General features: G+C 46.5%; 1 protein-coding gene across 1 annotated transcript in view; it reads right to left on the bottom strand.

The window, feature by feature from the left end:
* Window positions 1-15,835, bottom strand: part of LOC134966849 (uncharacterized) — a 188,840-nt gene that overhangs the window by 97,259 nt on the left and 75,746 nt on the right. Inside the window, exon 11 of the mRNA XM_063943893.1 lies at window positions 274-374. Coding sequence (XP_063799963.1) covers window positions 274-374 — 101 coding nt within the window. The remainder of the gene's footprint in view (window positions 1-273; window positions 375-15,835) is intronic.

The following is a 15,835-nucleotide window of genomic DNA, read 5'->3' as shown; positions in this document are numbered from 1 at the left end:
CAACTGAGTGGAAATTAGTGGCAGGTGGCAGTAAGGCGGCCATCAGTAAAATGCCGGATGTTGGGATTCTGGCGTCGGTCTCCTGTACGCCGGGATTCCAACCGCCATTTATTTTGACTACCCCCCTCTTTTTTTTATTGTAGGCATAATTATTGTACTCCTTATTAATAATAATACCGCACTATCAGGCACAGAATGATACAAATCAATTTCCACGTTAGGCTTAGCGATCGGCTTAATATGTGAACACTCACAGAACGGGCGACACCTTACCCCATCTCTGATGTCACTTCGCAGTCCCCCTGTGCAGCTTGTTCCTGGACAACCATGGAGGAATGGAAAGCCAACTGCATAGCTTGTTTGGCGAAATCCAGCTTGGAAACAATTGAGAATTCCAATAAATGACATGAATAAAAATATCCCATTAAAAGCATTAAAATGGCGAGAGTGCGGTGATAAAACAAGAACACTGGACCATGGGGATTGCAGGTTGGCTGGAGGAGTTGGCCCATAAACTGTACCGTAGCTTTAAATTCTAAGCCCCTCCCCCTGTAACCCCAGAAAGTACTTCTTTAAAAGAGTCCAGAAAGGAGCATCAGGAACCCAATGAAACTGGTGTAACAATCCAACAGACCAGTAGGGAAAAGACGGTCAAGAACCAAACCTCACCCGACTGAGCGTGAAGGAGAGGACACAGTGTTCCCAGGTGGCTTCAGAGAGAAGGATTCAGCGGTAAGTGACCAAAAAAGAGGATTTTGGTACTTACCGATAAATGCATTTCTCTGAATCCTCTAGGGGACACTGGAGTCCTATACAGTAGGGGTGTGAAGCCTTGAACCGGAGGTGTGGCACAATCTTAAATTAGCATTGTCTGCACAGCCGGCTCCTCCCCCTTCACATCCCTCCTCCCTCAGTTTGAAGAATTGTGACTGAGAGAATAGGACATGACACTATAGCGCATGGCGAGGAACCGAACCGTACAACATATCAAACAGCGACCAAGACTCGTAACCGAACAACCAACGCTGTTTGCACGAACTGTCTAACACAAGAACTGTTTGCAACAATAACTTAGAACACAGCAGGCCGACAGCACCGAGGCGGGCGTCCAGTGTCCCCTAGAGGATTCAGATAAATGGATTTATCGGTAAGTACCAAAATCCTCTTTTCTCTTTCATCCACTAGGGGACACTGGAGTCCTATACAGTAGGGGACGTCCCAAAGTTTTCCCCCAGGGAGGGAGTGCTGTCGGTGGCCTGCAAAACCAAACGTCCGAACTTAGATTCTCCGGACGCAAAAGTATCAAACTTGTAAAATCTTGCGAACGTGTGGGCTGAAGACCACGTCGCCGCTCTGCAAAGTTGAGTAGTGGAAGCACCTCTGGCAGCCGCCCACGAGGCACCCACTGATCGGGTAGTATGAGCACCCGTCTGAACCGGAACCTGTTTGCCACAGGAAATATAAGCCTGCCGAATGGCAAGTCTAATCCATCTGGACAAGGTCTGTTTAGAGGCCGGCCAACCCTTCTTTGGCCCATCATAAAGAACAAACAAATGGTCCGACTTTCTGAAGGACGACGTAACCTGTACGTATACCCGTAAAGCTCGGACAACATCCAATGACACGTCCTCATCTGTGAGACCGTGGAAGGACAGGACCACTATTGGCTGGTTTACATGAAACCCCCGACACCACCTTCGGAAGGAAGTCTGCTCTTGTACGGAGTTCCGCCCTATCCTCATGAAAAACTAAGAAAGGGCTCTTACAGGATAAAGCTCCCAACTCAGAAACCCGCCTAGCCGAAGCCAAGGCTAGTAATAACGTGACCTTCCAAGAAATATATTTCAGGTCTGTACTCGTCAACGGCTCAAAGGTCGGTGACTTCAAATATTCTAACACCAAACCTAAGTCCCATGGTGCCGTAGGAGGACGAAAAGGGGGTTGAATCCTCAGAACCCCTTGTAAAAAGGTTTGAATCTCTGGCAAGTATGCTAGCCGCTGTTGGAAAAGGATGGAGAGAGCCGATATCTGAACCTTCAAAGAGCCCAGTCTGAGTCCTCCTTCTAGACCGGCCTGAAGGAACAATAGAAGTCGCGATAAATGGAAATTTGATGAGTTCCATCCCCGTTCCTGACACCAAGCCATGTACCGTCTCCAAATCCTGTAGTAGTGCCTGGCAGTGACCGGCTTCCTAGCGGCAATCATTGTAGGAATGGCCGTTCGTGGGGTCCCTTTGTCTCTTAAGATCCGGGTTTCAATAGCCACGCCGTCAAACGCAGCCTGTTTAGGTCGGGGTGCAGGAACGGTCCCTGAGATAGCAGGTCCTCTCTCTGAGGTAACCTCCAAGGATCCTCCGCCAGTAACCCTCGCAGGTCGGTGTACCAACTCCTGCGGGGCCAATCTGGTGCGATTAGAATAACCCACACTCGTTCCCGCTTTACTCTTTTCAGAACCCTGGGTATGAGTGGGAATGGTGGAAATATGTAAACCCTTCTGTAACACCACGGAAGTGTCAATGCGTCCACTCCTTCTGCTGCTGGATCTCGAGTTCTTGACACATATCTGGGCAGTTGATGGTTTTGTCGAGACGCCATTAGGTCCACCTGAGGTAGACCCCATCTTCTCACAATCATGTTGAAAATCCGTGGATGAAGGCACCACTCCCCCGGATGCATGTCCTGGCGACTGAGGTAATCTGCTTCCCAGTTCTCCACACCTGGAATGAACACTGCGGAGAGAATGATGTCTCGTCTTTCTGCCCACAACAAGATCTTTGTGGCCTCCTTTAACGCCATTCTGCTCTTTGTTCCTCCTTGACGGTTTATGTAAGCCGTCGTCGTGACATTGTCTGACTGAATCCTGATGTCTTGATTCATGACTAGGTCTTCTGCTAAGAGAAGAGCATTGTAGACTGCTCTTAGTTCGAGGATATTTATGGGTAATTTGCTTTCCTGTAGCGTCCATCGTCCCTGAAACTGATGGTCGTCTAGGACGGCTCCCCAACCTCTGAGACTGGCGTCCGTCGTCAAGATCTTCCAATCCCAAATGCCGCATCTCTTGCCGGCTGTAAGGTTCTTGTGTAAAGACCACCATATCAAGGAGACCCTTACCTGTGGTTGAAGTCGAATCTTCCGTTGGAGAAGCCAGTGTGAGCCTGCTCCCTGAGCAATGAGGTTTATTTGGAATGGTCGTGAATGAAGTCTGCCGTACTGGAGAGCTTCGAACGACGCCACCATCTTCCCTAGAAGTTTCACACAAAGGTGCAGAGAAACGGTCTGCGTCCTCAGTACCTGAGCCACTAATCTCTGTAGGTCCTGCACCTTGTTCTCTGGTAGGAACACACGTAATAGGACCGTGTCCAAGATGAGACCGAGGAATTGAATCCGTTGAGTCGGTATGAGGTTGGACTTTTTGAAATTGACAAAAACCATCCATGTTGAATTAAAAATTGATGGGATGTCTGAACATCCTTGATCAGTCGATTCTGAGATGGAGCTTTGATCAGTAAATCGTCCAGATAAGGTATAATCGTGACCCCCAACAGTCTTAGTCCTGCCACCATGATCGCCATGATCTTTGTGAAAATTCTTGGGGCTGACGCTAGACCGAACGGCAAGGCCCGGAATTGGTAGTGTTCCGCCACCAGTGCGAACCGCAAGTAAGCCTGGTGAGGAGTCCAGATTGGGATATGCAGATATGCATCCTTTATGTCCATGGATACCATGAACTCGCTTGGTTCTAAGCCTGCAATAACTGATTGGATTGATTCCATCTTGAATCTGTAGACTCTTAAAAACTGGTTGAAAACTTTTAAATTGAGAATTGGTCTGACCGTCCCGTCTGGTTTTGGCTAGAGATGAGCGGGTTCGGTTCCTCTGAATCCGAACCCGCCCGAACTTCATGTTTTTTCTCACGGGTCCGAGCGACTCGGATCTTCCTGCCTTGCTCGGTTAACCCGAGCGCGCCCGAACGTCATCATGACGCTGTCGGATTCTCGCGAGGCTCGGATTCTATCGCGAGACTCGGATTCTATATAAGGAGCCGCGCGTCGCCGCCATTTTCACACGTGCATTGAGATTGATAGGGAGAGGACGTGGCTGGCGTCCTCTCCATTTAGATTAGAAGAGAGAGAGTGAGATTGATTTGAGACAGAGACACTTGATTTACTGGAGCTTAGGAGTACTGTAGAGAGTGCAGAGTTTACTAGTGACTGACCACAGTGACCACCAGACAGTGCAGTTTTATTTAATATAATCCGTTCTCTGCCTGAAAAAAACGATACACAGTGACTCAGTCACATACCATATCTGTGTGCACTGCTCAGCCCAGTGTGCTGCATCATCTATGTATATATCGGACTGTGCTCACACAGCTTATAATTGTGGGGGAGACTGGGGAGCAGTGCCAGTTATAGGTTATAGCAGGAGCCAGGAGTACATATTATTAAAATTAAACAGTGCACACTTTTGCTGCAGGAGTGCCACTGCCAGTGTGACTGACCAGTGACCTGACCACACTGACCACCAGTATAGTTAGTAGTATACTATATTGTGATTGCCTGAAAAAGTTAAACACTCGTCGTGTGACTTGTGTGGTGTTTTTTTTTTTATTCTATAAAAAACTCATTCTGCTGACAGACAGTGTCCAGCAGGTCCGTCATTATATAATATATACCTGTCCGGCTGCAGTAGTGATATATATATATTTTTTATATCATTATTTATCATCCAGTCGCAGCAGACACAGTACGGTAGTTCACGGCTGTAGCTACCTCTGTGTCGGCACTCGGCAGTCCATCCATAATTGTATACCACCTACCCGTGGTTTTTTTTTCTCTCTTCTTTATACATACTACATCTCATTATCATCCAGTCTATATTAGCAGCAGACACAGTACAGTACGGTAGTCCACGGCTGTAGCTACCTCTGTGTCGGCACTCGGCAGTCCGTCCATAATTGTATACCACCTACCCGTGGTTTTTTTTTCTTTCTTCTTTATACATACATACTACATCTCTTTATCAACCAGTCTATATTAGCAGCAGACACAGTACGGTAGTCCACGGCTGTAGCTACCTCTGTGTCGGCACTCGGCAGTCCATCCATAATTGTATACCACCTACCCGTGGTTTTTTTTTCTTTCTTCTTTATACATACTACATCTCTTTATCAACCAGTCTATATTAGCAGCAGACACAGTACGGTAGTCCACGGCTGTAGCTACCTCTGTGTCGGCACTCGGCAGTCCGTCCATAATTGTATACTAGTATCCATCCATCTCCATTGTTTACCTGAGGTGCCTTTTAGTTGTGCCTATTAAAATATGGAGAACAAAAATGTTGAGGTTCCAAAATTAGGGAAAGATCAAGATCCACTTCCACCTCGTGCTGAAGCTGCTTCCACTAGTCATGGCCGAGACGATGAAATGCCAGCAACGTCGTCTGCCAAGGCCGATGCCCAATGTCATAGTACAGAGCATGTAAAATCCAAAACACCAAATATCAGTAAAAAAAGGACTCCAAAACCTAAAATAAAATTGTCGGAGGAGAAGCGTTAACTTGCCAATATGCCATTTACCACACGGAGTGGCAAGGAACGGCTGAGGCCCTGGCCTATGTTCATGGCTAGTGGTTCAGCTTCACATGAGGATGGAGGCACTCAGCCTCTCGCTAGAAAAATGAAAAGACTCAAGCTGGCAAAAGCAGTAGCACCGCAAAGAACTGTGCGTTCTTCGAAATCCCAAATCCACAAGGAGAGTCCAATTGTGTCGGTTGCGATGCCTGACCTTCCCAACACTGGACGTGAAGAGCATGCGCCTTCCACCATTTGCACGCCCCCTGCAAGTGCTGGAAGGAGCACCCGCAGTCCAGTTCCTGATAGTCAGATTGAAGATGTCAGTGTTGAAGTACACCAGGATGAGGAGGATATGGGTGTTGCTGGCGCTGGGGAGGAAATTGACCAGGAGGATTCTGATGGTGAGGTGGTTTGTTTAAGTCAGGCACCCGGGGAGACACCTGTTGTCCGTGGGAGGAATATGGCCGTTGACATGCCTGGTGAAAATACCAAAAAAATCAGCTCTTCGGTGTGGAACTATTTCAACAGAAATGCGGACAACAGGTGTCAAGCCGTGTGTTCCCTTTGTCAAGCTGTAATAAGTAGGGGTAAGGACGTTAACCACCTCGGAACATCCTCCCTTATACGTCACCTGCAGCGCATTCATAATAAGTCAGTGACAAGTTCAAAAACTTTGGGTGACAGCGGAAGCAGTCCACTGACCAGTAAATACCTTCCTCTTGTAACCAAGCTCACGCAAACCACCCCACCAACTCCCTCAGTGTCAATTTCCTCCTTCCCCAGGAATGCCAATAGTCCTGCAGGCCATGTCACTGGCAATTCTGACGAGTCCTCTCCTGCCTGGGATTCCTCCGATGCATCCTTGCGTGTAACGCCTACTGCTGCTGGCGCTGCTGTTGTTGCTGCTGGGAGTCGATGGTCATCCCAGAGGGGAAGTCGTAAGACCACTTTTACTACTTCCACCAAGCAATTGACTGTCCAACAGTCCTTTGCGAGGAAGATGAAATATCACAGCAGTCATCCTACTGCAAAGCGGATAACTGAGGCCTTGGCATCCTGGGTGGTGAGAAACGTGGTTCCGGTATCCATCATTACTGCAGAGCCAACTAGAGACTTGTTGGAGGTACTGTGTCCCCGGTACCAAATACCATCTAGGTTCCATTTCTCTAGGCAGGCGATACCGAAAATGTACACAGACCTCAGAAAAAGAGTCACCAGTGTCCTAAAAAATGCAGCTGTACCCAATGTCCACTTAACCACGGACATGTGGACAAGTGGAGCAGGGCAGGGTCAGGACTATATGACTGTGACAGCCCACTGGGTAGATGTATGGACTCCCGCCGCAAGAACAGCAGCGGCGGCACCAGTAGCAGCATCTCGCAAACGCCAACTCTTTCCTAGGCAGGCTACGCTTTGTATCACCGGTTTCCAGAATACGCACACAGCTGAAAACCTCTTACGGCAACTGAGGAAGATCATCGCGGAATGGCTTACCCCAATTGGACTCTCCTGTGGATTTGTGGCATCGGACAACGCCAGCAATATTGTGTGTGCATTAAATATGGGCAAATTCCAGCACGTCCCATGTTTTCACATACCTTGAATTTGGTGGTGCAGAATTATTTAAAAAACGACAGGGGCGTGCAAGAGATGCTGTCGGTGGCCAGAAGAATTGCGGGACACTTTCGGCGTACAGGCACCACGTACAGAAGACTGGAGCACCACCAAAAACTACTGAACCTGCCCTGCCATCATCTGAAGCAAGAAGTGGTAACGAGGTGGAATTCAACCCTCTATATGCTTCAGAGGTTGGAGGAGCAGCAAAAGGCCATTCAAGCCTATACAATTGAGCACGATATAGGAGGTGGAATGCACCTGTCTCAAGTGCAGTGGAGAATGATTTCAACGTTGTGCAAGGTTCTGCTGCCCTTTGAACTTGCCACACGTGAAGTCAGTTCAGACACTGCCAGCCTGAGTCAGGTCATTCCCCTCATCAGGCTTTTGCAGAAGAAGCTGGAGACATTGAAGGAGGAGCTAACACGGAGCGATTCCGCTAGGCATGTGGGACTTGTGGATGGAGCCCTTAATTCGCTTAACAAGGATTCACGGGTGGTCAATCTGTTGAAATCAGAGCACTACATTTTGGCCACCATGCTCGATCCTAGATTTAAAGCCTACCTTGGATCTCTCTTTCCGGCAGACACAAGTCTGCTGGGGTTGAAAGACCTGCTGGTGAGAAAATTGTCAAGTCAAGCGGAACGCGACCTGTCAACATCTCCTCCTTCACATTCTCCCGCAACTGGGGGTGCGAGGAAAAGGCTCAGAATTCCGAGCCCACCCGCTGGCGGTGATGCAGGGCAGTCTGGAGCGACTGCTGATGCTGACATCTGGTCCGGACTGAAGGACCTGACAACGATTACGGACATGTCGTCTACTGTCACTGCATATGATTCTCTCACCATTGAAAGAATGGTGGAGGATTATATGAGTGACCGCATCCAAGTAGGCACGTCACACAGTCCATACTTATACTGGCAGGAAAAAGAGGCAATTTGGAGGCCCTTGCACAAACTGGCTTTATTCTACCTAAGTTGCCCTCCCACAAGTGTGTACTCCGAAAGAGTGTTTAGTGCCGCCGCTCACCTTGTCAGCAATCGGCGTACGAGGTTACATCCAGAAAATGTGGAGAAGATGATGTTCATTAAAATGAATTATAATCAATTCCTCCGCGGAGACATTGACCAGCAGCAATTGCCTCCACAAAGTACACAGGGAGCTGAGATGGTGGATTCCAGTGGGGACGAATTGATAATCTGTGAGGAGGGGGATGTACACGGTGATATATCGGAGGATGATGATGAGGTGGACATCTTGCCTCTGTAGAGCCAGTTTGTGCAAGGAGAGATTAATTGCTTCTTTTTTGGGGGGGGTCCAAACCAACCCGTCATATCAGTCACAGTCGTGTGGCAGACCCTGTCACTGAAATGATGGGTTGGTTAAAGTGTGCATGTCCTGTTTTGTTTATACAACATAAGGGTGGGTGGGAGGGCCCAAGGACAATTCCATCTTGCACCTCTTTTTTCTTTTATATTTCTTTGCGTCATGTGCTGTTTGGGGAGGGTTTTTTGGAAGGGACATCCTGCGTGACACTGCAGTGCCACTCCTAGATGGGCCCGGTGTTTGTGTCGGCCACTAGGGTCGCTTATCTTACTCACACAGTCAGCTACCTCATTGCGCCTCTTTTTTTCTTTGCGTCATGTGCTGTTTGGGGAGGGTTTTTTGGAAGGGACATCCTGCGTGACACTGCAGTGCCACTCCTAGATGGGCCCGGTGTTTGTGTCGGCCAGTAGGGTCGCTTATCTTACTCACACAGTCAGCTACCTCATTGCGCCTCTTTTTTTCTTTGCGTCATGTGCTGTTTGGGGAGGGTTTTTTGGAAGGGCCATCCTGCGTGACACTGCAGTGCCACTCCTAGATGGGCCCGGTGTTTGTGTCGGCCACTAGGGTCGCTAATCTTACTCACACAGCTACCTCATTGCGCCTCTTTTTTTCTTTGCGTCATGTGCTGTTTGGGGAGGGTTTTTTGGAAGGGACATCCTGCGTGACACTGCAGTGCCACTCCTAGATGGGCCCGGTGTTTGTGTCGGCCACTAGGGTCGCTTATCTTACTCACACAGCGACCTCGGTGCAAATTTTAGGACTAAAAATAATATTGTGAGGTGTGAGGTATTCAGAATAGACTGAAAATGAGTGGAAATTATGGTTTTTGAGGTTAATAATACTTTGGGATCAAAATGACCCCCAAATTCTATGATTTAAGCTGTTTTTTAGGGTTTTTTGAAAAAAACACCCGAATCCAAAACACACCCGAATCCGACAAAAAAAATTCGGTGAGGTTTTGCCAAAACGCGGTCGAACCCAAAACACGGCCGCGGAACCGAACCCAAAACCAAAACACAAAACCCGAAAAATTTCAGGCGCTCATCTCTAGTTTTGGCACGACAAAAAGATTGGAATAGAACCCTGTTGCTCTCTGAGAAGCGGGAACCGGAATAATGACCTCTGCTTGTAGTAATTTTTGAATTGCTGCCCGTAGTGCCCTTGCTTTTTGAGGGCACTGAGGCAATCCTGTTGTAAAAAACTGACTGTGAGGCCTCTGTTGAAACTCCAGTTTGTATCCCTGAGAGATTAAGTTGTTCACCCAAAGCTCTGGTGAGGTTTTGGCCCAGATGTCCTGAAAACCTTCCAGTCGGCCGCCCACCAAGGGGGACCCCAGGCGAGCTGGGAGGCCGTCATGCCACGGTCTTGTCAGCAGGTTTATCCTGCTTTCTGTTTGCTGCTTGCGAGCGGCCTCTACCTCTGCCCCCGCGTGCTTGTGTACCGAAACCTCTACCTCGGGCTCGAAAGGACTGTGATCTAAATGAAGTAAACGATGGTCCCGAATAACCTCTCCTAGTTTGTGGAGCGGTTCTCGTATAAGGAGTAGGCAGAAAAGTGGACTTCCCCGCTGTAGCCTGTGAAATCCACTTGTCCAACTCTGGTCCGAACAGCATTTCACCCCCAAAGGGGATGGATTCTACCGCCTTCTTGGTGTCAGAGTCTCCTTGCCATTCTCTGAGCCATAAAATCCTCCTAGCCGATATGGCCGATGCAGATATGCGCGATGCTATTCTGCTAATATCCTTAGAAGCCTGACACAAGTATGTAGCAGATTCTCGAATGTGTTCCGCCAACTGTGTAATCTCTTCTAAGCTATTTTCCTCCTCAATAGCTTGTACAATACGGCCGGACCATGCACCCATGGCCTTGTTGACCCAAGCACAGATGATCGCAGGTCTCTGCGCTGCACCTGCTGCTACAAATATTGATTTTAACGCAGTCTCAACCTTACGGTCGGACGCATCCTTTAAAGTAGTTACGTTAGGAATTGGCAAGATTGTCTTCTTTGACAACCTTCCTAGTGAAGCATCCACTACCGGTGGGTTTTCCCACTTGTCCATTACACCCTTAGGTAGGGGGTAAGTTACCTGAAAACGTTTCGGAAATTGAAAACGTTTGTCAGGTTGTTTCCAAGCCTCCTCCATCTGAGACTGGAGGGATTTAGGAATGGGGAACGCTGCTGAACGCGGCTTCTGGGATTCGAACAAATCGAAATCCTCCGGCTCCCGGACTTCCTCTTCCTTAAAGCTTAGGATGTCCTTAACCGCGTCAATTAAGGAATCCAGACCAGAGATCGCCGAGTCTTCTTCAGGAAAATCGGCGTCTAGGTTAGGTTCAATTAACTCACCTTCTTCCGTATCCAGAAGAAAACTCTCTTCCTCCTCAGTTTCTGGTATAATAGGAAGAGTTCTTTTAACAGCCTTGCGCACACTCGTTTCTGCGTGTGCGGGCGGTGTTAACTTAATGAGAAATTCCTCCATTGTCTTTGAGAATCCCGCAGCCCATTCTGTATGCTGCTTGCGGGATTCTGCCATTTCCTTGGAGATTCTATTGGCAAGGTTGTCTTCCCAAGCCTTAGGCGGAGCACTGCTCCCAGGTTGAGAGTCCTTGTCTAAGCAGGAGTCGCACACCCCGGAGCTGCCAACCCGCGTGCTCTTCTTGTTACATTTCGTACAAACATAGCAGGTCTTTGAGGTCTTGGTAGCCTTAGACATGTTGTTTTTCTTTTTAAAACCCCCTTACCAGGGTATTACGCAGCGCTTTCACCCTTTAAACTAGGAAGAGAAAGACTGGGGGATGACGGAAGCAAAGGTATTGGACCCGGCTGGAATTACCTGTCCCCTTTTCTTTATAAAAGGAACAGGTCAAAAATTAAACTAAAAAAAAAAAAATTAAAACACCAGCCGACTCTCAACCCTCACACCCCAACTGTAATTCAGCTACGATGTTAGAGTTGGCTTGCTTCCGTGTATTTTCTCCGGGATCTTTGAACAGACGTCCCTTGAAAATATAATTTGTAAAGTTTGTTTAATTTTCAGGAGATCCTCATAATTAATATATATATATATATATATAAACAGAGGTCCAACGATGTGGAGGTGCACTCTTCCAGTTCAATGATTTGTCACACGTTCATCTTTCACAATAGCTTTATTGCAGTCAAATCTAGGCTTATTTAATCGACGTTTCGATCCTCAATTTAGGATCTTTATCAAGATAAGCTTCCAGTTTATGAGAGCATCATATATTGATTACTGGAAAAACATAAAATAAAATATACACACATATTAAACAAACACAATACAACAAGAGAACAAACAAATAAAACATTAGTGGACCACCACGCCCTTTTTGGTCGATTATAGAAAAGATTCATTAATCACCAGCGTGAATCGTGTGTATTGACCAGTGTCTATATAGGTTATAGTCGTGTGTGGGCAAATCTAGACCGCAGATATATATCACACCATATGTGGATACCAGGTGCCACCAACCTATAAGATAGGAAAACACTAGCTTCAAAATGTCGCTAGCCCTGGACACTTACTCACACTAATCAATATGTCAGGTTCAGACAATGCCAGGTCTGTAGGGTTAATAAGGTCATATTCAAGCAGAATTTCTGTAGATAAATAAACCAATACATATAACTGAAAAAACACTCAAACTAATTAACATGTGTATAATACACATTTTCACCTGTTCAGTGAACGCACACCCAGGTACTTACTATTAGGTTCATTAGAGTTCACTTCTTATGGGACGACTGAGACAACCAAAGTAATCACTGTAAGCAAATACACAATAGGCCAACCTCTTAGTCCTAAAAACCTCCAGTGCAATTGCTGTCATACCACACATACATAAAAAAACTGCAATACTCACGAAGGGTGTTCGCGTCCTCACCACCTCTACAGCCACACAGCTGAGGGGCTGATGGGCTGTCCTTAAATACCATTCAGACCGGAAGTGTATGGTGCACCCTATCTAATCCATCCCTGGACGCTCTCATGGTGCACAAAAGTCATACCCGCGGAGGCCGCCGTCCTCACTGGCGTCCATCCAATACCCCCACCACCTGGGGGCCGTCCCGCTACCGAGCACGCCACCGCACAGGGGAAAAGCAACAGTCGCGACTTCAGTGGAACGCAAATGCGTTCCACGACCCGGAAGTCGGAAACCGGAAGCGTCGTACGCTCCGGTCTCTACGATGGCCTAATAGGTTCAGACAGCTGATTCACAATACTGACAGGCGAAACTTCAGTTTGCAGAAGGGAAACATACACACTGGAGGGGGGAATACACACAATCCACTAGGGAATCTAAACATGGATCTAAGACATGCTCACAACTTAAATCATCAAAGAGACGCAGTGGTCACTGTGTACAGACATATTACGAAAATCATATACATCCAATAAAAGCTCGATGTGCTACAGTGTGAGACCGTAAACAGAAACCTCCAAAACTAATTATCATGCATCGGAGTAATCTTTCTCAGTAATTAATACCATCAATGTTTATTAAACACGTAATTAGTTAATACATGTGAAGAAACTCAATTTTATTTATATCTGAAAAAATGTTTTAAAAAAATGTTTTCAACAGAGGTTTACAGGTTATGTCTCAAACCATAGCACTCACATTAAACATTTTTTCATGGTCAGGTTAACTCATAAATGCCACAGAATCCCTCAGGTTTATACCCATGTTGACATCTATAGGAGTATCTGCTAATTAATTCACAAGAAAACATTCATAGCGGCATGTTCATTTAGGCCTTTGGGTGAGACCGTGTTGAGGTGAGCAATCCAGAAGCTCTCCCTTTGGCGTAAAACTTGGGTGCGGTCCCCACCGTGACTCAACGGTGGAACCCAATCGATGAGTCTGCATTTCAAATTTGCTACCTGATGTCCTCGTTGCAGGTAATGTCTGGCAACAGGCTTATCACTGGTACCTGTTTGTAATGCAGTCCTAATAGATAACCGATGGTTTGCCATCCGTTCCCTAAAACAACGGGTGGTAAGCCCCACGTAACATAAACCGCAGGGGCATGTTAAGGTATACACCACAAAGTCGAGTCTACAATGTAGATGGTACCTGATTTTGATATTCCTACCGGAATGTGGATGGGGAAAGGTAGAACCAGTCTGCAGGGATCTGCACGTTGTGCATTTCCCACATGAAAAGCAGCCAGGCTTTTTACTCATAATCTGAAGAAAATTCAATTTAGTCTCAGGTACTGATGTAGGCCTCATCAGCATCTGTCGTAGGTTAGGCCCTCGTTTGTAAGCCATCATCGGTGGGTTTGTGTGTGTAAATGGTAACCCTTGATCAGATTTTAGGATTGGCCAATGCTTCCGCAGTGTTTTACATGTAAAATGTGCATAATTGTCAAACTTCGTAGTGTAGATCATACGATTATCATTAGCAACAACCTTAGGTGATTTTTTGCTGAATAAGTTCCTGGCTCTACGCAAACTATTACTGATCACTTTGGTAGAGTAACCTCTTTCTCTAAACCTTTGTTTCATTTCCACCAATTGTTTCTCCCTAATTTCTTCGTCGTTATTGATTCGCATTACTCGTAGAAATTGTGAGATGGGTAGATTGTTTTTTAACGAGGGGGGATGGAAACTACTGGTCAATAAGGTGGTGTTTCTATCTGTGGACTTCCTGTATAGGGAAGTAACAAAAGCTCCATTTTGTATGGACACATTCACATCTAAAAAATGCACTGAATGTTGTGAGCTCTCGTGTGTAAATTTAACCGGGCTATTAAGCATGTTGATATTGTTAACCATTTCAATAAAGGATTCCTGTGTGTCCTCCCACAGTAGGAAGACATCGTCAATGAATCGTTTATAGAAGGAGATTTTCGATCCATAGATGGGCAAAATATGCGTTTCCTCGAAGTTCGACATATACAAATTAGCATATGCAGGCGCCAGATTGGAGCCCATGGCTGTCCCTGAACATTGGAGGAAATATGAATCCTTGTATTTGAAGTGGTTTAGACTCAAAACTAGATTGGTTAGTTCTAGAATAAATTCAGTAGGTACATTACCAACTGTATTACCAGTGAGTACATCCCTTATTGTTTCCAGTCCTTCATTGTGTGGTATAATGGTGTACAATGATTGTACATCCATAGTACATAAGAGGCAATTGCCCCTCGGTACCTCAATCAGTCCTAATTGATGAAGAAAATCGCTAGTGTCGCGTATGTAGCTGCGGCACTTGTTAACATGCGGCTGTAGTATAGAATCCACCCACCTAGCTATCGGTTGTAGTAATGAGCCTTCGGCTGCGATGATCGGTCGCCCAGGCGGATTAGTCATCGTTTTATGAATTTTAGGGAGTGTATAGATAATGGGACATTTTGGCTCATCTACACTCAAAAAATCAAAAAGATCCTGATCTATCCAATTACTTTCTAGTCCTCTCCTCAAACTTAGATCAATGGTCTTTTTAATGGAGGGTATAGGATTGGTCGCTACCCTTCGGTATGTGTTGGTGTCCGCCAATTGGCGACTCACCTCTGAATCGTAATCAGTCCAGTCCTGGACTACCACGGCGCCACCTTTGTCGGCTGGTCTTATAACGACTGAGGTATCATCCCTCAGCCTCTTGAGTGCCTTTCTTTCACCCGGAGTGAGATTATCAAAAATACGTGGTGGCTTGAAATGTTGTATATCGTCATTGACCAGTCGGAGGAATGTCTTCATGCTGGGATTGTATGAAACAGGATCAAATTTAGAACTTTTTCTGAAAGACTTTTTTTCGGCCTGCTTGGGCTGACCCGAAAAGTATTCCCTAAGTCTGAGATTTCTCCCAAACCGGTACTGATCAACTGTGCCCTGGAAGACTTGATGAGGAAAAGTGGGTACAAATGACAATCCTCTCGCAAGAAGACTCAATTCAGACTGATCAAGACTACGTTCAGATAGATTGAATACTAAATCTAGTTTTGTTTCCTGCGACCCCTCCTTTTTATAACCACCTCTCCTGGTGGTTGTTCGGTGTTTCGCGAGTCTCCGCGGGCCGGTGGAAGGCCCTTGGGTCCAGTTGTTTTTTCTAAAAAACGGGCAGTATTGCCCCGCTGAGCGTCGGATAAATCAGTATCAGACGTGGATATAGATGAAGCAGTCTCACGTGGAAAGGGGTTATGTCTATGCTTCCTAAAAAATCGTCCGGTCCGATTGCCTTGATGCGGATTACTGTTGCCCAACAGCCATCGGTATACGGTGTGATTTTGATAGTCCGCTGTTACAGTGGACAATTTTTTTCTTTTAAATGAGGTTAATTCATTCCTGTATGT

Source organism: Pseudophryne corroboree, chromosome 10, assembly GCF_028390025.1.
Source record: "Pseudophryne corroboree isolate aPseCor3 chromosome 10, aPseCor3.hap2, whole genome shotgun sequence".
Classification (NCBI taxonomy): Eukaryota; Metazoa; Chordata; class Amphibia; order Anura; family Myobatrachidae; genus Pseudophryne; species Pseudophryne corroboree.
The sequence above is the reverse complement of the archived record's forward strand: the minus strand, read 5'-3'. Positions and strand labels throughout refer to the sequence as shown.